The sequence below is a fragment of the Palaemon carinicauda genome, chromosome 19 (assembly GCF_036898095.1).
Source record: "Palaemon carinicauda isolate YSFRI2023 chromosome 19, ASM3689809v2, whole genome shotgun sequence".
Classification (NCBI taxonomy): Eukaryota; Metazoa; Arthropoda; class Malacostraca; order Decapoda; family Palaemonidae; genus Palaemon; species Palaemon carinicauda.
Genome location: NC_090743.1, coordinates 129,425,821 through 129,450,946, shown reverse-complemented (window position 1 = coordinate 129,450,946; position 25,126 = coordinate 129,425,821). Strand labels below are relative to the sequence as shown.

Sequence of the window (25,126 nt, the reverse complement as noted above, 5' to 3'; positions counted from 1 at the left end):
ATGGTTTACCTGCAGTGGTTTGAGGTCGGCTTATGCAGAGAACGCAGGATGCTGCTTTCCCCCCAAAGAGAGGGAGAGGATGAAGAAAAAAACAAAACCCAGTCAAACTTCTTCATTCACGCAGACTAAAACCGGTAACAGTGCCCTCAACCTTCTGCTACTTGTCCAAGAAGAAGCTTGAGGTATCATACCAGCTGTTCTGCAGCCACCACAGGGCCAATAGAAAACGTATCAAGCTTGCTGTGGGTCACACCTTGCAGGTAGTGGGCTGTGAAAGTAGTTTGTCATTTCCACACCACAGCCTGAAGAACCTGTGTCACTGAGTACAGTAGTTCCTCTTGAATACGTAGCTACCCCCCTGACATCATGAGCTCTGGGGCGACGTGAATGAGGAGGGTCTTGATTCAGCACATGATCTATGACCTTGCAAATCCATGCTGAGATTGTGTTCTTGGTGACCCTCCTTTTGGTCCTTCCTGTGCTGACAAAGAGTGCAGGTACACGAGGATGGGCTGCGGCTGTTCTCTTAAGGTACAGCCTCAAACTCCTTACTGGGCGTAGCAAGAGATGGTCTGGGTCATCTGTTACAGAACGAAGACTCGAAATCCAGGAGGAGTCGAATCGAGGATCAGCTACTCCTAGGTTCTGAGTCTAAGCAATAAACTCAGGGACGAAGCTGAACGTTACCTCTCCCCATCACCTAGAATAGACGATGTCATAAGAGAGATCATGAAGTTCACCGACTTGCTTGGACGAAGCCAAAGCTAGAAGGGACACCATCTTCCAAGTTAGGGGGCGATCTGTTGCCTGGCGTAATGGTTCATAGGGAAGTCTCTTTAGAGACCTGAGAACTCGAACCACGTTCCATGGGGGAGGTCTCACTTTAGACTGAGGACAGGTAAGTTCATAGCTCAGTATGAGTAAGGAAAGTTCTAGCAATGAAGTAATGTCCATTTCATTTAGTCTTAAGGCTGAGCAATAGCCTTTTACCACCGAGACTGACAGGAGCATTTCTTCACGCAAATATACAAGGAACTCCGCTATTGCTGGAATAGTGGCATCGAGAGGAGAGATACTCCTTCCACGACACCGACCGCAGAAAACCTTCGACTTTGCATGGTAGACTGCTGCTGATGACTTTCACAGGTATCCACACATCCTGCTTGCAACTTGTTGTGAAAATCCTCTGAGAGAGAAGATGCTGGATAGTCTCCAGGCTTGAAGTCATAGCAAAGCCATGGCTTTGTGGAATATGTTGGCATGTGATTGTTTGAGTAGATTGTGTCGTGGATGGAGTTCTTTTGGAGTCTCCGTCAGGAGTTGCAGAAGGTCTGGAAACCATTCCGCGTGATGCCATAGGGGAGCTACGAGGGTCATAGAAAGGTTGACCGATATTCTGGCTTTGTTGAGTGACCTCCTTATCAGACAGAATGGGGGAAAGGCGTAAACGTCGAAGTTGTCCCACTGTTGTTGGAATGCATCTTGCCAGAGAGCTTTGGGGTATGGGACTGGGGAGCAGTACAACGGGAGCCTGAAGTTCAGGGCCATTACGAAGAGATCCACTGTCGAAGAACCCCACAAAGTCAGGACTTTGTTAGCTACTAGATTATCCAAAGAACACTCGGTACTCACTATCTGAGATGCTCTGCTCAGGTTGTCGGCGAGCACATTCCTTTTACCCGGAATGAAGCGTGAAGATAGTGGTAACGAGTGAATTTCAGCCCATCTCAGCATCTCTACTGCTAGATGGGATAGGGGCTGCGAAAAAGAACCTCCTTGCTTGTTGATGTAAGCCACTACTGCCGTGTTGTTACTCATCACCACCACTGAGTGGCCTGCCAGGAACTGTTGGAGCTGTTGAAGGGCCAGAAAGATGACCTTCATCTCTAGGAGATTTATGTGGAGGTACTTCTGACTTTGACCAGAGGCCTGAGGTTGTGTGGTGCAGCACGCGGGCTCCTCCACACTTTTTTTGAAGCGTCTGAGAACAGCATCAAATCTGGGGAGGACGAGAAGACGCACTCCCTTTCGTAGGTTCCGGTCTGCCATCCACCATTCGAGGTCCGTCTGTTCTGCTGATCCCATAGGGATCCGAATGTCCGGGGAATAGCGAGCCTGATTTCACTGGGACTTGCGTTTCTACTGGAGGGATCTAATCCTGAGGCGACCGTCGGGAATTAGATGGGCCAGCGATGAAAGGTGACCGAGAAGATGTAACCACGTCTGGGCTGGAAGTTCTCGTCTGAGAAAGGATCTTGCGCCCTTTCTCAGCTTTGATATTCTGTTGCCCGATGGGAAGGCTTTAAGGAGATTGATGTCTATAATCATGCCTAAGTATACCAGTCTCTGCGTAGGAAGCAGGGAGGACTTCTCGAGGTTTACCATGATCCCCAGATCTTGGCCAAACCTCAGAAGTTTGTCTCGATGTTGAAGAAGGGTTGACACAGAGTCTGCTAGGATTAGCCAGTCGTCCAAATAACGAAGAAGACGCATGCCAATCCTGTGTGCCCAAGATGACACTAGGACAAACACTCCGGTGAAGGCTTGAGGTGCTGTGGAAAGACTGAAGCAAAGCACCTTGAACTGGTATTTCCTGTTGTCTAGGCTGAATCAAGTATTTCCTTGAAGACGGATGGATTGGGATCTGGAAGTACGCGTCCTTTAGGTCAAGTGTGCACATGAAGTCCTGTGGTCCTACCGCTAGTCTGACCGTGTCTGCCGTCTCCATGCTGAACGGAGTTTATTTGACAAACTTGTTCAGAGCTGAGAGGTCGATGACTGATCTCCAGCCTATAGACGCCTTTCTCACAAGAAACAGTCGACTAAAGAAGCCTGGAGACCCATCAAGGTCCTCCTGGAGAGCGCCCTTCTTCAACAGGGGCTGGACTTCTGCCCGGAGGGCCAGCCCCTTGACTCACTGGATTCCTAGTCAGGGGAAGGAGAAATGTCATGAACGGGACGCAATTCCCCAGACGAATCACAGAGATTGTCCAGGGATCGGCCACGAGTTGCTTCCACCAGTCTGAGCATCCTTCTAGGCATCCCCCTACTGGTGGACAAGCAGGGGGAGTGCTTATCCTAGCATTTGCAGCCTTGGCCGCTCCCTCTAGGATGTTTTCCTCCCCTGGAGGACTTAGTGCCTTTACTGTCCTTGGCAGGAAAGGGCTTCTCAGACACCGTGGTCTTCGCTGCTGTCATGTTCGTCGTGGTCTAGGCTGAACGGGACTGCTGCGGAGTGGGTGGTTTATAGAGCTTGGATGTCAAAGCTCTAAGGAGTTGGGAGTCCTGATGGGATTTCCTCCATCTCTCAGCTGCATGTTCCATGTCCTTAGGCTCAAATAGATGGGATCCCTCTAGAGAGGAATATCTGAGCCTAGCGATATCAGCATTTGGGACTTGTTGGTGGAATCTCTCGGACACCGCATCGCTACGTTTCAGGATGGTATTCGCCCACAAGTTTGAAATTTGGTGAGCAAGAAACTCGATCGTGCGAGTGCCTGAAAGCAGGAAAGTCTCCATTGCTTTCTTGGTACGTTCCTTGGAGAAATCCTCAGTCCGTACCAAGATTCCCAAGGTCTCTAACCAGACATCAAGCCAAGAAGTAGCCTGCATGGCGTACTTTGTGACCTTCTTCTGGTTAAGGATCTCGGTTGCCGAGAAAAAGACCTGTCGGTTGGAGAGTCTTTCTACAGACATTCCCTTGGTGAGCTCTACCAAGGAGTGATGGAGAGGAAGAGCTGGACAAGGCTCGTCCAAGATCTCAAAATACCTCCTCTCTTGGACACGAGGAGGTGGGACGTGTTCGGAGAGCTGTAGGGCGATCTTAGCCCTGGGACACTTCAGCCCCTGAGACCAGGGCAAGGCTGCACTGGTCTTTGAGGGTTTCTGAGTGCCAAAGACACAATCTAAGACTGAGTCTTTGCCATCTCATGGGGGTATCTCTGGGTCAGTAAACCCATTGATAACCCTTATGAGAGCAGAACCTGCTAGAATGCATGTTCCGATATTTTCTGCTCTCCTCCTCTTTTTTCCATCCCCGAGAGCTCTTCTTGGGGTGGGTCGCGAACATCCCTTGAGTGACTAGCTGTCTCTGTGGGGTTCGAAGTCTTTGAAGAGGACTTCGGAAGAGTCTTGGAGTCCTTGGATTCCTTCCGGGGAAGGAGGTAGGACTCCAGCATCGAAGGGCAAGATGTCATGTCCCTCCTGACTTCAATCAGTGGTGGAGAACTCTCCGCGCGAGGGGAAATTTCCTCCGAAGGTGGAAGAAGGGAGGAAGTTCTTTCCTCACGCGACTCCCTCGGCAGAGATGAGGTATTAGAGTATCCGGAGGAAGATGCAGGAGGAGCGGGCCTCGATGGTCTCATAGGAGTCAGCTTTACCCTCGGGGAAGTGACCGCGTCTGAGACTCCTTTCTTCCTCTTCAGGGGAGAAGAAGCCGTGGCTCCTTGCAGAAGGTCTGCTGGAGCTATAAGATGCTCCAACGAGCGGCCAGACAAAGAGGGTTTGAAGGCTTGCCCCACTGCTCTGACCTTAGCACTGAACCACGGCTACTGACTGACTGATGCACTGTCAGACAGATCCTCAGAAGGGATTGGGACCGAGGGTTCCCTGTGAGGTGTCTCCGCTATAGGTAGGTCCCCCTTAGAGGAAGGCAGCTTCGAGATCTTGAACCCTTCTGTAGAGGCCTGTTCCCCTTTGCTGAAAAACGTTTGCGGGGAGAGGAACGAGGCGATGGTGACCTATCATTACGATGTTCCTTTACCTGCCTGGAGAATTGGCTCATGGACACGGCGCGAGTGCTCAGGCGAGTGCTGGTGCATTGGCAAGCACTGCTACATTTGGGAGCACTGGATCTGCGAGTGCAAGCGCGCAGGAGAGCGCTGCCGCGCCGGAGAACGTTGGCACGCAGTATGGTGCTGCGCAGGGTGTTGCGCAGTCTCCCTGGAATGTGCAGAAGAGCACGGGCGCACAGGAGAGTGTTGGCGCTCAGTAAGATGCTGTGCAGGGTGTTGCGCAGTCTCCTTAGAATGCGCAGGAGAGCGCTGGCGCGCAGGAGAGCAGTGGCACGCAGGAGAGCACTGGCGCGCAGTAGGTTACTGGAGAGCGCCAGTGAGCAGGAGGTTGCTGAAGAGCTAGTTAAAGCTTTGGCATTGGAGAACGCTGATGTGCAGTGGAGCGCTGGCGGGCAGGAGAGCACTGCCACTTGTGCCTAGGAGAACGTTGGCGAGCCGGAGACCAAGGTTGCGCAGGAGCACGCTGTGGTTTTGGTGAGTGCTGTTGCATCGGGGAGCGCTGACGAGCTCGAGCTGGCGAGCGCAGTTGCGCTGGTGAGCGTAGGTTGGCTGGTGAGCACTGGCGAGCTAGCAAACATTGTTCCCTGTAACGGCAAGGCTGCGGTGGAGAACGCCAGCAATATGGGGCATTGGAGGGCGCTGAGGAGGCGCAGGAGAAGGATGTAAGTAAGGCCAACGCCGAATCGTTGTTGAGCGATGGCAAGCTGGAGAGCGTGGGCGCTCTGGAATGCGTTAAGGAGTAGGCTGGCGCTGACAAGATGTCGGTGAGCATTGGTGCACTGCAAGGCGCTGGCGCGTTGGTGCACTGCAGGGCGCTGGCGCGTTGGTGCACTGCAGGGCGCTGGCGCGTTGGTGCACTGCAGGGAGCTGGCGCGTTGGTGCACTGCAGGGAGCTGGCGCGTTGGTGCACTGCAGGGAGCTGGCGCGTTGGTGCACTGCAGGGAGCTGGCGCGTTGGTGCACTGCAGGGAGCTGGCGCGTTGGTGCACTGCAGGGAGCTGGCGCGTTGGTGCACTGCAGGGAGCTGGCGCGTTGGTGCACTGCAGGGAGCTGGCGCGTTGGTGCACTGCAGGGAGCTGGCGCGTTGGTGCACTGCAGGGAGCTGGCGCGTTGGTGCACTGCAGGGAGCTGGCGCGTTGGTGCACTGCAGGGAGCTGGCACGTTGGTGCACTGCAGGGAGCTGGCGCGTTGGTGCACTGCAGGGAGCTGGCGCATTGGTGCACTGCAGGGCGCTGGCGCACTGTAGAGTATTGGCACGCAGATGCACGCTTACGCAGGGCCTCAAGAGGCTGTACCAGAGACAGGAATAGCAACGGCAGGTCAGCAGGTAGAATGATCAGAAACCGGGATATACCTTTTGGAAGGGGGAACATCCACCGATGGAGATCACGAACGATCCACAGAAGAGTCCAGGACCGAAGTCCGAGGACAAGCAGCAGCATCATCGGAAGAAGGTCCAGGAACGGACGAAGGACAGGGCCAGGAGACGACTGAATGGACTCCTCTGTAGGGGACGACTGCAATGACAAGGCTGAAGAGCCGAAGAGGCACCTTTTCACCAATGGTGAAGGTTAACCTCTAAGGCGAAGCGGAGGGCGAGCTCTGTGACGGAGACACCCTCTAGGGGCCATTGGATCAGCAAGCTGACCATGAGCAGCAGCAATCCTCTGGAGAGAAGAGGCAGACATAGGACTAAGTTTTGCCCTCGGAGGATGAACAGGAACTGGGGGAAACTAAGTCTGCAGTAACAGCTGGAGAGTCTGGAGGGGCAGGGGCGACGGCAGCGGCCCCAGAAGACGCCTCTGACACCACAACGTCGACGAGCGCAAGAGGATCCACCTATGAAGTCAACTATAGCTGCACACTCGCACCACGAAGGATGAGTTGCAGCAAGGACTCCTTGGAGGGTGGACCTGGAAGCCCCAAGGACTACCACACCTGCAAAACAGAAAACATAGACAATGCCTCATCCGTGGGGAGAGGCAGGGCCGCTTCACTAGGGGAAGCAACACCATCTCTTGAGGACTGGAGTTGGTCACATTTAAAACGGTCTGCGCTACTACCCGACGGTCTCTCGGAAGAGGCCGAATGAGTAGGAGTTTCTGAGGAAGGTCAAGAGACGGAAGAAGAGGTCTTGGATTTTTTTCCCCTTCGAAAGAACCTTCAAAGGAGAAATATCCCGCTTAGAATTCTTCCGTCATTGCCCAAACCTCTCCCACTGGGAGGCAGACCACTTCCGACACTCCATACACTGATTACCACTATAACACCGTTGACCTCTGCAGGTGGGACAAAGGGTCTGGCAATCGGTTTCCACGGCCGACATGAAGGTCCCGCAGGGCCGGCCATCAAATCCAGAGCAGATGCGCATGGTCGCAGAAGTCAACACACACACACACACTAACACAACGAGAAAGCACAAAAGAATTAATGGAAGTCCAATTATAATGGCGAAGGATGAGGAACGGCAACGACCGTAAACCATTCGAGCCAAAAGCAAAGTGAGCTAAATAACCAGTGTGTGAGCAGGAGCTATTGCCAGCTACCCCGCCCCTACCCCCGCTAACTATCAGTATGGGTAGTTAACCCTCGCTAAATTTTAATGGCTGGTCATTACAGCTTCAACGAAAGTAATACCCCTTATTAAATAGCGTCGGTTTGTATTCCAGTTATGGAACAAAGGTCTTTTAAGACTGATTATTAGCATCACATTGTATTTTACACAACTCTTCTTTAGCTATGAAGAAATATTGACTAGAAAAATGCATGAGCTTATGTTTATGACTGCGAGAGCTTGGTTTAGGGTCAGTTTTGACTACTGGTATAGTACAGTAGTTAACAAAGATCTTAAAAGAAGTCAAAAATAAGGAATATACAGTGAAAAGCACCATAAGTTAATAAGGACTTACTTTGGAATGTTTTCCTCATCTGGCGGTGCAAGACCCTTGTGCAACATGCCGTTGATTTTAATGCCGTCTTCCCAGCTACCAGAGAACGTACCTTCTATGGAGTCCCCGCTCGGATATCGCAAAGTTCCCTTACCAGCAAATGTACCACCAGCACCGAGTTCTCCTTCGTAGTAGGTCCTATCTTCAAACATCATAAGGCCATAACCCTGTAACAATACATAATGTTGAAATCAATCTAAATTAAATGTCCAAGCTGAAAAATTATAAGGCATACTGGGCCCTACCACATTTCTTTGAAAATTCTGAAATTTAAATTCATGCAAGAGAAAAGTATACTGTACTGTATAAGACATTATTGTATTGAAAATAAAATTTTCTATTCAATTCTAAGAATTCTAGAACAGGATAAATACTAAAAAAGAAAAGAAAAAGCCAAGGAAAATTCAAGTATTTAATCATTTGAAGTTTGCTTCTTGTTTTACTTATCACTAAAAGAAAATTCTAGAGTACACTATGCATGACAGAAAATTCTCAACAAAAGAATATACAACGCTCAATCTACTTTGGAAAATGGAGTTTTTATGATAAAACAAAGTTTCATGAATACTTACCTGGCAGTTATATATATATATATAGCTGATATCTCTAAATCGGCAGAATTTTTCAAAACGAGGCAACCGCCTTGTGGTGGTTGGGAGGTAGGTGGGAACACCCGTCACAGGGTGGTCCAAGGAATCATTCCCGTGTCCAAGACTTCAGTTCATCTATGCCCGACCTGTCTCCTGAGGGGAGGTGGGTGGGCCTTCGAATATATATATATAACTGCCAGGTAAGTATTCATAAAACTTTGTTTTATCATAAAAACTCCATTTTTATGAATAGTACTTACCTGGCAGTTATATATATATATAGCTGATTCACACATTTGGAGGAGGGAAACAGACAGTAAACATCGTTGGGGAAACAACAAAAGAGTTGTAGGAGATAAAAACACCTTGATTCCTTGCCTACTAAGGTAGCTGATTTCAAAGGTACAGCCTCTAGAGTGGCTTTCCCTTAGGAGTTATCCAGGGGTAAGCCTGCAAAGCTGCAAAAAACTCAATCGAGTCTGTCAAAGGGATAAGACCAACAACTTGACTAGACTTCAGAAACTACCTTCGCCCCATATAATACAAACTGCAACCTTACTAAAACTAACCACCTAACCCTGCAACATAGACATAAACTATCTATCTAGACTGAGGGAACCGCACCACAAGACGAATTCCTCAGACTATCATAAAAACACAAACCCTCATACATGCATATAAACCAAGGTTGAGTGGGGTTATTAACTCCTTTGCCTAAGACAGAAACCGCAGCTATGTATGGGCCCAAGGTAAAGCACTTGCCAAAGTCTACTCTCACCTCTCTAAGTTAATGAGAAGCGAAGACAGAGTTACTCCTCCAGAAAATTGCATCCATGAATAGCCTAACTTACATATATTCCTGATATGCCAGAGAGGTAGCAATGGCTCTCACTTCGTGAGCCCGTAATTTCAACAGGGCGAAGTGTTCCTCCTCACATAAGAGGTGGGCTTCCCTAATTTTCTCCCTCAGGAAAAAGGACAAAGCCTTCTTAGACGGGTTTTTGGCGGATCTTCACTGAACACCATAACAAGTTGGATGCACAGCTCACGTTCATAGTGTGAGCCAAAAAAAAAAAACTTTGAGGGACCTAACTGGGCAGAGGAGTCTTTCCTTCTCTCGACCCACTAGGTTCGTGAGGTTAATGACATCAAACGTCGTAGGACAGGGTTACGAAGGGTTCTCGCTCTTTACGAGAAAGATGAACCTTAAGGCACAAACTGCCCTATCCTAATTGAAACTCACCCTCTTCCCAATCGCCTGGACTTTGCTGACCTTTTGGCATTCGCTAGAGTCAAAAGGAAGAGGGTTTTCTTCGTTACAACTCGAAGAGATGCTAGCGAGATAGGTTCAAATTTCTTGGGGCACAGAAACTTAAACACCACATCCAGGTTTAAGAGTACCTATTACGTCGTCTGAAAAGACCCAATGAGGTCCTGCAAATCTTTATTTTGGGACAACTCTAGGCCTCTATGCCTAAAGACGGCCGAGAGCATACTGCTGTATCCATTGATGGTAGATACAGCCAGCTTTAGCATCCTGTCTAAGGTACAAGAAGAAGTCTGCAATCTGGCTCAGAGAGGTAGTGGATGAGGAAAACTTGTGCCGCCTGCACCAAGCTCTAAAGGTCTCCCACCTAGATTGGTAGACTCTTTGTGAAGAGATCCTCCTTGCTCTGGCGATAGATTTCGTCGCTTGTGCCGAAAAGCCTCGAGATCTGACAAGCTTCTAGTCAGTCTGAAGGAAGTCAGTTGAGAGTAAGGGGGGTTAGATGATACCTCTCAAAGTGGGGCTGTTTGAGAAGATCTGGACTTGCCGAAGTCTTCTTGGGAAGTCCATCAACATGCCCATCACTTCCGAAAACCATTCCCTAGCAGGCCAGAATGGAGCCGCTAGGATCATTCGCCCCGAATCGAGGAGAGCGAATTTCCTGAAGACCAGATTGATGATCTCGAACGGGGGCAACGCAAACATGTCCACCCCCGTCCAATCCATCAAGAAGGAGTCCACTGCTACAGCTTCCTCGTCCGGGACTAGGGAGCAGCAGTGGGGGATCCTCTTCTTCCATTTGGAGGCAAAATGGTCTGTTACAGGCCTGCCCCACAACATCCAGAGACTGACAGACCATTCTGAGGGAAAAACAAGTCTTTTCCTGCTGAGCATGCTTGCCCCGATGTTTCTTGCCCTAGAACAAACCTCCTTTCTAGATCCAAGAGATCAGAACGAAGGCGTCCTTGATCTCGACGCACGATTCGACTAGTGTCATCACGAAGTCCTAGATTCTCATGTTCAAAGTCATGCCTCATGCTAGAACTTCGACGTCGAGCGTCCTGAAAGACGAGGCGCCGATCGTCCTGTAAGACGTGGCGCCGATAGTCCTGTAAGACATGGTGCCAAAAGTCCTGTAAGACATGGAGCCTGTAAGACGTGGAGCCGAGAGGATAGAGCGAGACGCTGAACGTTTTAAAAAGACGTGGTGCTGAGCGTCCTGGTGTCAGAAGAGACTCTTCTTGTTGACAGGAAGACCTAATTATTTGATAGGCTCAACGTTATCTAAAAATCCAGATACAGGGACACTCTGATTTCTCTAGAATGCAGTATTCTGCTACATTAAGCAAAAGTTACGTGAACATAAGAGGGGCGGAGCTGAGACCAAAACACACGGCCCGAAACTGACCCATTCTACACCCGTTCTTTCTTGTAAACAAACCTCAGATAAAGTTTGATTGCATAGCCTGCCACTTAGACTCCTCTCTAGAACTGGGAGAGAGAATCGTTGTAGCTAGAAACTAAAGGAGGTTTCCCTATAAAAGGAAAAAGTAATCCTCCTTCAGAAGAAGTACTGACCAAAGGTCTGCTCCCCTCTTCTCCAAAGATTTTGATGTCTCCATGGAGAACTTTGACTTCTGAACGAAGGCGTAAAGAGCATTTACGTCCAGGACCGGACAAAAGACTCCCTCTCCCAAAAGAGAGACATTGAAGTTGCAAAGTCGGTTAGGCAGAAAAGTCTTATCGGAGTAACTAACAAAGGAGGATTCACTAGGAAAAAGATTTCGCATCCATCCTTAGTAAAAACACAGACCAAAGGTCTGCTCCTCTCCTCTCCCAGGCTTGCCAGAAGTAGCAAAGTCTGGCTCCTACTGTTGTTAGTTCGGTTAGAGAAAAAAGCATGCAGAAAATTTCTTGCTGATGAAGACCCCAAAACCTGTCTTTGACCAACTCTTGAGGGAGAAGAGAGAAAGAAAAAGGGAGAAGAACGTACCTTAATTATGACCTCTGATTCCAAAATTATCCAGCCTCATTGCCTGTATTCCTTAAGAGACTCAGCAAACCACCAAGGGGGCCGTAAAAAATCTCTGTGGGGCTGCCACAAGGTCTTCGACCTAAACGTGGCTAGACCTCCACCCTTGCTATCCTGGCCTATCTGATAAGGAAGCTGGCATCAAAGGTTTCTGTTTTAAGAAATAAAAAGTAATATATTCTTAAAGCTCCATTAATGACCACGTGAAAACTCAGAGGGTGGGGAACATGGAGCAACAGAACTTTGGATCTTCTCCTTCTGTTAACCTCAAATAATTCAACAGGAGAAAAGTGATCACTAAAGTCAACCTTGACAAAGATCTTATAAGACGTGGCGTCGCCCTGAAAGAACAAGGCGGCGATCGTCCTATCATCCTCAAAGACGAGGCTGCCCTCGTCCCGAAAGACGAGGCTGCCCTCGTCCCGAAAGACGAGGCTGCCCTCGTCCCGAAAGACGAGGCTGCCCTCGTCCCGAAAGACGAGGCTGCCCACGTCCCGAAAGACGAGGCTGCCCTCGTCCCGAAAGACGAGGCTGCCCTCGTCCCGAAAGACGAGGCTGCCCTCGTCCCGAAAGACGAGGCTGCCCTCGTCCCGAAAGACGAGGCTGCCCTCGTCCCGAAAGACGAGGCTGCCCTCGTCCCGAAAGACGAGGCTGCCCTCGTCCCGAAAGACGAGGCTGCCCTCGTCCCGAAAGACGAGGCTGCCCTCGTCCCGAAAGACGAGGCTGCCCTCGTCCCGAAAGACGAGGCTGCCCTCGTCCCGAAAGACGAGGCTGCCCTCGCCCCGAAAGACGAGGCTGCCCTCGTCCCGAAAGACGAGGCTGCCCTCGCCCCGAAAGACGAGGCTGCACTCGCCCCGAAAGACGAGGCTGCACTCGCCCCGAAAGACGAGGCTGCACTCGCCCCGAAAGACGAGGCTGCACTCGCCCCGAAAGACGAGGCTGCACTCGCCCCGAAAGACGAGGCTGCACTCGCCCCGAAAGACGAGGCTGCACTCGCCCCGAAAGACGAGGCTGCACTCGCCCCGAAAGACGAGGCTGCACTCGCCCCGAAAGACGAGGCTGCACTCGCCCCGAAAGACGAGGCTGCACTCGCCCCGAAAGACGAGGCTGCACTCGCCCCGAAAGACGAGGCTGCACTCGCCCCGAAAGACGAGGCTGCACTCGCCCCGAAAGACGAGGCTGCACTCGCCCCGAAAGACGAGGCTGCACTCGCCCCGAAAGACGAGGCTGCACTCGCCCCGAAAGACGAGGCTGCACTCGCCCCGAAAGACGAGGCTGCACTCGCCCCGAAAGACGAGGCTGCACTCGCCCCGAAAGACGAGGCTGCACTCGCCCCGAAAGACGAGGCTGCACTCGCCCCGAAAGACGAGGCTGCACTCGCCCCGAAAGACGAGGCTGCACTCGCCCCGAAAGACGAGGCTGCACTCGCCCCGAAAGACGAGGCTGCACTCGCCCCGAAAGACGAGGCTGCACTCGCCCCGAAAGACGAGGCTGCACTCGCCCCGAAAGACGAGGCTGCACTCGCCCCGAAAGACGAGGCTGCACTCGCCCCGAAAGACGAGGCTGCACTCGCCCCGAAAGACGAGGCTGCACTCGCCCCGAAAGACGAGGCTGCACTCGCCCCGAAAGACGAGGCTGCACTCGCCCCGAAAGACGAGGCTGCACTCGCCCCGAAAGACGAGGCTGCACTCGCCCCGAAAGACGAGGCTGCACTCGCCCCGAAAGACGAGGCTGCACTCGCCCCGAAAGACGAGGCTGCACTCGCCCCGAAAGACGAGGCTGCACTCGCCCCGAAAGACGAGGCTGCACTCGCCCCGAAAGACGAGGCTGCACTCGCCCCGAAAGACGAGGCTGCACTCGCCCCGAAAGACGAGGCTGCATTCGACCTGAAAGACGAGGCTGCATTCGTCCTGAAAAACGAGGCTGCATTCGACCTGAAAGACGAGGCTGCATTAGTCCAGAAAGACTAGGCAGCATTCGCCCTGAAAGACGAGGCTGCATTCGCCCTGGAAGACGAGGCTGCATTCGCCCTGAAAGACGAGGCTGCATTCGCCCTGAAAGACGAGGCTGCATTCGTCCTGTCTTGAAAGACTTAGCGCCGAGCGTTAAGGCAAAATGATATTCATTATGCTGCTCGGCGCGTTCGGTTCCGACCAGAGGGTTCATAAGGCCGACTGGCGCTCTGGGACAAAAACCGAGTCAATGATGGTTTGTAAGCATTGATATTATCAGCGAATATCTATGACTTATAATATTGTCATTAAAATCAAAAGTGATGCAATGCGAAACTCTAAAAGCAGTGTAAGAATCTTAACGTCCAACGCTCTTTGCTTTCCCATGGCAAGGGCGAGCATTCTTGGGAACGTTAACAGGAACGCTCGTGAGGGCGTTTGCTCGTGAGCTAACGCCTCTCGTTTCCTTTCGCCGATCGACGTTCCTTCTCCCATGGGCCGGGGAGCTTGGAAGAGGTCTAAGGCTTGGAAAACGACGTCCACTGTGCTGAAAGAATCCAATGCCTAATTTAGCACTGAAACTTGCACTATTAAACTCTTACACAAAAGACCATAATTAGTCCTGCCCATTGTGAGAGAACTTATTCTTCTGCCACGGGCTTGAATGAGAAAGCAAAATCGTCTCTAGTACTTGCTATATAAACTGTAACAAAATATTTTTATAAAATATTAAACTGACATTTCCATAATAAAATAAACTTTCAAACATACTTACCCGGCGGTCACAAAAAGAAAAAACCACCGGGCAAGAGTTGAGATTAAAAATAGATGTTGAACACACTCACCCGGTAGTTACATATAACCACCGGTAAAATTAAATGTCATAAATACCTACCCGGTAGTTACATACAAACGCCGGGAAAGTTATACGTTAAAGATTAAAATGAACAGAAAATGGGAAAACAAATGTAATCCACAATTAATTCCAAGGGTTTTCAAAAACAAGCGAGTTGTAATGATAAAAAGAACAGATAAAGCAATAACGTACAGTGGAACCTATACATCCGAGCGTATCTACATCCGAATTTTCCAACATCCGAAGTAAAATTCGAGCAAATTTTTGGCTCTACACCCGAATTTTATTTCGACACACGAAGTAGCAATTTTCGTCGTACCGGTTGTATCCGAATTTTTCGACACGCGAAGTACAATTCGAACACGTTCCGACTCTACACCCGAGTGTTTTTTTCGACACCCGAAGTAAACAATACTCGTACGCGTAGTCGGTGCTCATAGCGCCTGAAGTGTTTTTTATTTCCGCCGATAGAAGGCAGCACATCGACCTCGGAGAGACGCTCAATTAGCGCGGCTTGGGTCAGTCCTCTGTTCTCGTCGGCTTCTTGCGGTTGTGCTCTTTGCGTTCTGATATTAACTGTGATTTAATCGTGATTTTTTACGTGCATCCATTAACGATAATTTACGTAAATCATGGGTCCAAAAAGGCTTAGTTTTGCCAGTGGTAGTGGTGAGAAAAGGAAGAAGGAAATGCTTTCTATAGAAATTAAGCAGGAAATTATTGAAAAACATGAGCGTGGCATCCGCGTGAGTGAACTTGCTAAACAGTATGGCCGTAATATGTCGACGATCTCGACAATCCTTAAACAGAAGGAAGCTATTAAAGCAGTGAAACCTTCTAAGGGGATCACTATAATTTCCAAACGCCGTACCCCTATCATAGAAGAGATGGAACGACTTCTACTAGTGTGGAAAGGATAGAGAGATCGTTGGCGACACTATCACCGAAACCGTTATCTGCGAGAAGGCGCACGCCATCTTTACGGACTTGAAGGAGGAGAGCTCTGGGGGTGATGCTGGGGAGAGTTCAACCGAGCCTTCCTCAGATGATTTCAAGGCATCTCGTGGCTGGTTCGAGAAATTTAAGAAACGGTCCGGGATTCATTCAGTTGTTCGCCACGGAGAGGCTGCTAGTGCGGACACAAAGGCTGCAGCTGACTTTGTTAAGAAATTCGAAAATATCGTAAAGGAAGAAGGCTACGTAGAGCAGCAGGTGTTCAATTGTGATGAAACCGGGCTGTTTTGGAAGAAGATGCCGAGTCGAACCTACATCACTGCTGAAGAGAAGAAATTGCCTGGGCATAAGCCAATGAAGGATCGGTTGACTCTTGCTCTATGTGCCAACGCTAGCGGGGACTTTAAAGTCAAGCCCTTGCTTGTTTACCATTCGGAGAACCCTAGGGCCTTTAAAGCACACAACGTCGATAAGGATCAGCTTCATGTTTTCTAGCGATCCAACTCGAAGGCCTGGGTCACTAGGCAATTCTTTGTGCAATGGGTAAACCAAGTTTTCGGTCCTTCTGTGAAGAAGTATCTTCATGAGCAGAAATTGCCTTTAAAGTGCCTGCTATGCCTTGACAATGCACCCGCTCACCCCCCCCCCCCGGCCTTGAAGATGATATCTTCGATGAATTAGAGTTCATAAAGGTGCTGTATCTTCCACCAAATACCACCTCTATCCTCCAGCCCATGGACCAGCAAGTCATCTCTAATTTTAAGAAGCTGTACACCAAGCACTTATTCAAGCAGTGCTTTAATGTCACGCAAAGCACCAACTTAACTTTGCGTGAATTTTGGAGGGGCCACTTCAATATCGTGCACTGCTTAAAGATCATTGATCAGGCTTGGGTGGGATTAACTCGACGGACCCTCAATTCTGCATGGAAGAAGCTGTGGCCTGATGCAGTTTCTCCCCGAGATTTCGAGGGTTTTGACCCCGAACCTGATCCCGTGGTCGGTGCAGCGGAAGCCGTAGAGGAAATCGTCTCCCTTGGCAAGTCCATGGGTCTGGAGGTCAACGCAGATGACGTTACGGAACTCGTCGCCGAACATCCCGACGAACTGACGACGGATGAGCTCAAGGAACTCCATGCTATGTCGGAGCACATGAGTGATGACGAGGAAGAGAGCGAGGAGGTAGAACATGTGTTAGGTTCAGCGCAAATAAAAGAGGTGTTAGGAAAATATCAAGACGTGGTCGACTTCATCGACAAATACCATCCAAAGAAATTGCAGGTTTGTCGTGTAGTTTCTCAATTCGATGATGTTTGCCTAACGCACTTTCGAAACATTCTGAAAAGCCGTACGAAGCAATTATCTATCGATGCTTTCTTTAAAAAAACTGCGAAGCGAACTCGCGATGAAGAGGATGTAAGTGAACCGAAGAAAACGGCAAAGAGTGAAGAGGAAGAAAGTGAAACACAGAAAACGGAAAAGAGTGAAGCAAAAGAAATTCAGTCAATTTTAAATGTAAGTGATAGTGATTAAAATTACGTTATCATCAAAAAGAAAAAAGAAAATGTAAAAAAAAAATATAAAATAAAAAAAAAAAAAAATAAGCTAAGTTATGTTAAAGTTCACTTAGTGTAAGTTAGAATAAGTTACGGTAGTGTTACGTTTATCGTAGTTAACCTCTCTACCTCCTCGCCGTCCGTCCGTCTCCTCTCTCCTCTCTGCGTAGCGAAGACGAACAACACCTGCGCTGGAGTTTCTAAGGTAAAGTGACGCTAAAAACCCGTTTCTTATTTATCATTTTTTGCTAATTCTTCTTATTTACATGTCTATTCTTCTTATTTACATGTCTATTATCTAATTTAGTGTTCATTATTCTCATGGGAAAATTATGTGTAGTGGTTTATTAAGAAGTTATCATAGGTTTTTGGGCTCAACCACGGATTAATCCTATTTCAATGTATTCTTATGGGAAAATTCGTTTCGACATCCGAACAATTTCTACATCCGAAGTTGGTTCTGGAACGGATTAAATTCGTATGTAGAGGTTCCACTGTATCTATATATATAAATGTAAACAATAGGAACATAAAAATGAAAATACTAAAACTAGAATTCCCATATCGTTGTTGTTGGAGTATTATAGCCAACACTTTAATTCCCATATCGAAAAGAACGCTACCAAGGCATGTTGGGACTGCATCGATAGTAACGAGAACTAACAGCGTAAATTAACCATACGCTAGTTCTATTTAATTTATGAAATTAGATCGATGATTTAAAGAACGAATACTAAATGGACAAATATTTCTTTAAAATTTTACATTAAAAGTAAAAAACTTATATAAGTGGAATTCCTCCCATTCTTTACATGAAAAAACAAATAAAGAGAATTTGCAAGTCATACAATGAAGATTAAGTCACACGACTGTGACGCCATAGAGTTGGCGGAACGTATTTCCGTCATCAGGATTAAAAACTTTGCACCTAAAATATAGTGCACAAACAAAAATGAAGTTTTCACTCATGATAAAGTAAATAGTACAATAAAAATAACAAAACACGATTGCCAAATCCCTAAATCAGTGTACTTCACCAAACGAAGTCCAAAAAAGCGAAGGGAAAAAGATTCGAAAAACTCTCAATGGTGGACCGACGATGTTTTCGATCCAGCCGGCAGAGATGAACTGAAGTCTTGGACACGGGAATGATTCCTTGGACCACCCTGTGACGGGTATTACCACCTACCTCCCAACCACCACAAGGCGGTTGCCTCGTTTTGAAAAATTCTGCCGATTTAGAGATATCAGCTATATATATATAACTGCCAGGTAAGTACTATTCATAAAAATAAAGTATTCTAAACGTAATTTTCAAGCAAAATTGAACAATATGAAAAGTATGTAACATATTTACCGTTAATTTGTTCTGGTAAAAATTCCCCTCATAGTAGACACCATTCATTGTGACAACCATACCTGGGCCGTGGCGATTATTATTCTGCCACATGCCTAGATACTTTTCTCCTGTTAATAAAGAAAACATGTGTAATACCAACTGCCTAGACTATTTTTTGTATCCTGTATTTTTCTAAAGCAAATATATAAATAGTCTACCCTCACTTTTCAGATGTTTTTTGTAATTCGGTGAATTAGTAATCTCTCACCTTGAGCAATCTCATCTAAGACACCATATCCATGTTTTGTTCCACTGCTCCACTCTCCTGTGTACACAGACGCAGCCTGCGAGCTGAATCGTCCTTTTTTCAATTCTCCGTGGCCATGAGGCTGACTCTCTCGAAGGTACCCGATATATACATCTTTGTTTGCGTACCTGTTATATCAACCATACAGAAATAATAAATATCTTTTCACATAGCTGTTGAAAAATAGCCAAAATTTATGAGAATTACAACCCTCATGTGCAGGAATACAGAGTGAAGTTCCAAGAGACATTATATACTCGTCGCATTTCGCAGAGTAAAATGTTTTTTTTTCTAATCTAACAGGATAAGATAGATGAAGATTTATATTAATACCCCATTTTCAATACATTTACAGACCTTTTTCATGAGATAGGAAAACAGCTAGTTCTTCAAACTTTCCAGTTATGAAAAGATAGCTGTCTTTTCTTTTTAAATATAACTTCCAAATTCTTTTATTAATTTGGATGGACTTCTGTCTTAGCCTTCAGCCACTGAGCAGTTATGAAGTACAATATTAGGTTGAAGTATTTAAGGAAACTCTTGGTAATCATACTACCTTACAATCACGATATTGAACAAACTCAATAGCTATTTTTACATTTAAATGCAGTGACTAGTAACTAAACATATTTGACAATGTATATCTTTATCACTTCTAAGGAATGGTATCTCTTCAAGAAAACTTCATCCAGTGAAAACTGTAGAGCAAGAAAAAAGCTGAATATTTCATCAAATAAAATAAACATGACTAAGCTACAGACCATCCTCATCATACCTTATAATTCCTTTTCCTTCAAGTTTGCCATTTTTCCACATTCCCTCGTACACCGTCACACCCCCGGAAGAAGGCACTTCTAACCTTCCCAGACCCTGGTAGACACCTTGGCGAAACTGGCCTTCATACCGGCGTCCGTCGGGCCACGCCATTGTCCCCTCGCCATGAAGTTTGCCACAAAACCATTGACCTGTAATGTGTTGCAACACAAACTGTAATAGTGACCAGGAATTAGAGATAAATTTCAGAACATATTAAAGCTTTGAAGGTTTTAAAAATTGGTCATGAATGGCAGAGGCAAGGGATAGTGACCATACCCTAGAGACTGACCATATATGTACTGTATATGATAAGACCCAAGGCCCCCTCCAACCAAGCTATGTCCAGGGAGAGCTAGTCAATCGTCACTGATAACTCAGCAGGTAGATCCTTATGCTCCCCCAAAACCCCACTTCCTTAGCTCACAAGGAGTACAAAAAACTATTGTGCTTTGAGCCGATCTTAAACCAGAGTCCAGCAGATCACCAGGCAGGGATATTTCTAGTAGGCTACCACAAATGCAGATGAATCTTTTCCTTGGCATCACAAGGAACTAACCCTAAAAAATACCATTCAAAACAACTTCTCAATATCCAAAAATAAGGAACACACTAAACATAAAATGACAATCCACTATCAAAAGTAAACTGACCATTATAAGTAGCATCCTTGTATTGAGCAATTTTTGTGAAGGTGTGCGATGCACTGCGTATGAGAGGTGGTGCCCTTGGCATCACTTGCATCCCTGAGTCTCCTTTGGACAAAACAGACCTCTTGATCCCCTCCTGCAAAGCATACATCCACTGGCTCTTGTCTGAGCTCGTGGGACAGGCCAGCGTCAACGTTTCTTCAGGTAAGGTGATGTGTATACCATTCTGAAATGAGAACAGTGACATGTCTGAAGGCTAAGCAGTCCAAACAATTTTGGAAATTCATCTTTAAAGTAATATCGGTTAGTGTAAAAGTTGAAATGAATGACTAGAAAGAGTACCTTTCAATATACAGTCTGCAACTTACAAACTTTATAGGTTCCCAGAAGCTGTTTTTAAGCTGAATTGTTTCTAAGTTTAATTTTGCAAAATTTTGGCCCAACTCACATGCCTACAATTTTCAGCTACTAAAGTCAACAAATAGTATTATTTCATATTGAAAATGTCCTTTTCCTTACTGCATTAAATTATATATGGTTATATTACAGTATTTCATTATGAACGTTTGATACAATACCTGAGATTCAAGATTTCAGCTGTATTTATAATATTCATAATAATAATAATAATAATAATAATAATAATAATAATTATAATAATAATAATAACAATAATTATAATAATATTTTAATGTTAATTATTACTTTAATAATTTACTGTGAATTATCTCTTTTGCTCATGTTTGTATCTCAGAATGTTTGTAAGCTAAGGACCCTCTGTACAGCTTACCTGAATGTTCGAAGTGTTAGGAACAGGCTCGACCCACATCGTGCTGAGGGAGTACGTCGAGAAATTTGAATACTGGATGTGGACTAAAATATCGGTGAACAGCACGAACGAGTGCGATGAGAATCGACCCGCATTGTGGACGTTTATGGGATTCGTTCGGGAATCTCGGAGGATTCGACGGATGGGGTTTGCCAGGGCCTCCATGATCTTTGGACTGCAAGTGTCCCAATATGTCTTGGTTGATTCAGCCTCCAGCTGGAAGAATTCAAATAAACATTAGAAAAACAAGTTACAGACATTACAGTAGACCTAAAGTTCAACGGGAAATACTACCATAAGTGTGAAGCCGATTGTCAAAATATAGCTTGTATAGCTAAATTTCATTATGACAAAAAGTCATTGTATTCGCATACAACTACTGTTTATTATTTTTCTTTACAAGATCCTATTAAACTACCATGATACATAAAACACACCTGACTCTTATGAGCTGCATTGGATAGCTGCTTCCAGTGAGCATGAGCTATTTTAATCTTGTCTAACGTAAAAGGAGAGTAATAAGTTTCGCTGTCCTGCTTCATCTTCATGAGGAATTCGGCGTACTCGTGTATGTGTTGTAGAGGACGAAGGATAAGGTGAGCAAAATATTCACTGTTTGTTTTCCTCTTTGACTCGGGCACGAGGCTGGACAGGACAGCCGGACACTTCTCAATAACACCAATGGCCTCCTTGCTGCTCAACGTCAGTCCGCTGATCGCGAGGGCATCACAAACTATGTTTATGTATTTCTGATATATAGATTTGTACTCTTCAACCTATATGGAAAAAAAAAAAAAAAAAGGATATGACACTCAATCAAAATAAAAACCAATCATTATTAGTTTATCCATCTTCTCCAAGCCCAGGAACAAACTCATGTTCTTGGGCACAAGCAAAAATTGAAAACATTGAGATTGAAAACAATAAAATTCACCTCACCTGACGTATGATTGGTATTACTGCTGTGACGTCACTAGCCTGCTCGTCTAACATGTCACTGATGCTACTCGCGACCGCATGAGTTACGTCCAAATAGGAATCCAGGAGAACCTGCTTGGTCTGGTGAAGCTGGTTGCTCTCTAATAATAATAAAAAAAAGGAAATTTCAAGATTGGAAATTGTTTACCAACATCTACTTGAAACATGTTACTGTACATATCTAAGATCAATAAGAAATTAAGAAAATCACATCTTAACAAAATGCTAAAGCAACAAAAGAAACTCAAAAGGTTCATTTCTTTTGATGCAATTTTAAACCACAATTATGACTAAATCAAAAGCACAATTCTTGTGATCATAATAAAAACTTATATACTTCATCAACCATCTTTTTCCCCAATTCATTTCAAAGTGTCTTTCATATTCTGGTTAAGGTGAAAAGAAGTTTTTTAAAAAAGTGAAGGACCCTGCCACTTTCAAATGATGCTTCATCTTCTTTCACTGAAAATTATTTTCTCATTTCCATGTCCCAGTGGAACCTATCATGATGACCGCAACTGGGCTATTCTTGGAGCGGTACAGTGAAGGTTATCGAGTGGGACGGCCCGTTACGTTTACCAAGAATGAAAGGCTATCATGAACAACAACTGAAGTAGTTCGATCATTATTTTCTGTATTTACATATATTCAATTGCATCTACGGAATTCAACCTTAAATACGGCAACTAACGTGGTCCATTAAAACAACACAAAACTGAACATAATCTCTAAAGCATTTCAAGTTATTTTGCAATTCTTTAGCCCTATCACTACAGTATTCTAGTAAAAAAGACCAAAAAATAAAAAATAGATTAATCCATTTCCATTTTTCTCAACTAAACAAATCTTTGATCTTTAACAGGAATGTAACTTCAGCAAATATAGAAATGGCAGTTAAGCTTTCCAATAAGGTAAACATTAGTGCCTGCCCGGGTGGTGGGTATGCCCTGTCCACCAGACAGGTAGAGCTAACTTTACTTTGACCTTTGACCTAGGACAGAGTAACTTAAAAATCTCAGGTTTGTTTAGTTAGGAAAAATATAAATTGTTTAAAGGATTTTTTATTTATTCCTTCACATAGCAAAACCTTCGACATTAGATAGGAAACTCATCTTAGGAGGGCTAAACTCCCTCTAACTTAACTACCTGGTTAACTGAGCCCAGAAATGTGGATACATTTTGGTCTTGTACGGACGAGAAAGTGATGACTCCTACCAACAACCTGGTAAAGATGCCAGAGGTGGTAGGCTAGGTCCCTACCAAGGGACCGGCAGGCAGTTATAGAAGAACTTATATCCGTGAGGATGTGTCCGAATGTATGGTCATTATGAAAAATTGGTTGCAAGCATTACATCCATCCTCCCCCTCCTCATCATATCGGAGTATGGGGAAGATACTGCTATCTTAGACAGGATGCTACTTGTCCCGTGAGAGATAGGTTCGCATTGCAACTTATTATGTAGCTACCGTAGGACCAAGGATAAGGTTATCCAGGAACCTACAAGTAAACTTCCATTGTCTCTCATACTAGACTCCCACTTTCAGGACTAGCACCACTGACAGGTTCTTCTTGAAAGCTAGGGTAGATCTCACATCCTAACTTCATGGTACTTCCAGAATCTCATTGAATCAAACAGCACGTCAGAAGGTTCACAAATCAGGAGAAAGAATGTTCTTCAATATATTTGCCTATATCCTTTTGGTATGCAAAAGTCTTTGGTGCTCTGTTGGGGAGCGTGAGATCTCACAGGACACAGGAGACACACCCCACACCCTGTTTGTTAGGAAGAGATGGAGAAGGGAACAATATTGGAATTGTGCCAGGCTGAAAGATGCCTCTTTGACACAAACTCCAGTACATGGGACAGGAGGCCCTCCTCCGATTAAAATGCCAACGCTGTAGCTCATGAATAGACTAGGGTTCGAATCCTATTTGATGCCTGGTCAAGGGTAAAGGAGAATTCGCTTAAGAAACCTTAGGATGTGAACGACATTCCAAAGGGGCTCAAGTTTCTGGAGAGGAAACATCATTCAAAACTAATCCTAAGCCCCAGCTAATACTCTGAAGGGGATAAGATCAGAGATCTTCAGTTTGAGATCTACCTACAACCTGAGAGACCTCTTACCCCAGAGATTGAGCGAAGCTTCCTTGGTAAAGGAAGATTGGAAGAACCGCAAGTTATTTCTAACAGAAGGACAGTTCTATTAGTAATTAGAGGTGAAGTATCAGCAAATGTGGATGCCACCCTGCATGTGGCATTTGGGAGCCATTAAGGAAACCTGAAACCAAAATTGTCCAAAGATGTTTTTTATAAGCAAATCTATCCTGAATAATTAGGGAAATTAGGTTCTAGATGAATTTCCATTTAACCTGTACAGGATTTAGCGATTTTACAAAATTACCATCATCGCAGATTTGGTTACTAACTTATATAGATTGGAATTTTGAGAAATTCAGTACTGTTTATATTTTCACACCTAATTTGTTGGAATTTGTAGGTACCAGATTCCTGGAAAGATTCCCTAAAGTTTAAAAGACTTAGGGGAAGATGTTAGACAGAGAAACATTATGTAGATATTAGTAAGGATTGAATTATTTGGGTTTACATGAAAACGGATAGAACTAGAGGGGCACTCAGTAGAGTGTAGACCTCCGCCAGGGCAGCTTAGTACTTGAACTTTTGGACTGATTTTGGAATTTTGATTGATCATGACCTTCTAAAATTTAATAATTTCCAGCTCTCTACCTACGTTTAAAATCCCGGCAAGTTTCATTACTTTACGATTAGAATTGTGGCCGTATGGTTGATGACCAGAATTTGACATTTTGCTTGACCTTTGACCTCTTAACATGTATTAATTGGTGTGGATTTTCATGAACTAAAATATGAACCAAGTTTCAAGGCTCTGTGACAACAATGTCCAAACTTATGGCTGATTATGTGAACTGGATATTTTGCCTGACCATGACCTTGACCTTCAAAAATTTAATCATTTCCAGCTTTTTACATCAAAGGTAATCACTGCAAGTTTCATTATTCTATTACTAAAATTGTGGCTAGGAAGGTGTTCACAAACAAACACATACACACAGGGGGTAAAACATAACCTCCTTCCAACTTTGTTGGCGGAGGTAATGAAGGAGGAAAAACATACTAGAAACAGTTTCAGTTTCATTGCTATTTTAACTAGGAGCAAGATAAAGACTGAGAGATACCTCAGTCAAAGTGAAGGTAGTTCTACCTATTTGATATGCGTGGCCTA

The 25,126-nt window shown here is 45.8% G+C and overlaps 1 protein-coding gene across 3 annotated transcripts in view; it reads right to left on the bottom strand.

Annotated features, from left to right (window-relative positions):
* The window catches only part of Als2 (Amyotrophic lateral sclerosis 2), a 90,089-nt gene that overhangs the window by 26,908 nt on the left and 38,055 nt on the right, over positions 1-25,126 (bottom strand). For all 3 annotated transcript variants that reach the window (XM_068393982.1, XM_068393984.1, XM_068393983.1), the window contains exons 9-16: positions 21,824-21,963; positions 21,322-21,660; positions 20,846-21,100; positions 20,059-20,281; positions 19,368-19,557; positions 18,554-18,720; positions 18,304-18,413; positions 7,702-7,907 (exon numbers count right to left, since the gene is read on the bottom strand). In XM_068393982.1, the coding sequence (XP_068250083.1) occupies positions 7,702-7,907; positions 18,304-18,413; positions 18,554-18,720; positions 19,368-19,557; positions 20,059-20,281; positions 20,846-21,100; positions 21,322-21,660; positions 21,824-21,963 (1,630 nt within the window). The remainder of the gene's footprint in view (positions 1-7,701; positions 7,908-18,303; positions 18,414-18,553; positions 18,721-19,367; positions 19,558-20,058; positions 20,282-20,845; positions 21,101-21,321; positions 21,661-21,823; positions 21,964-25,126) is intronic.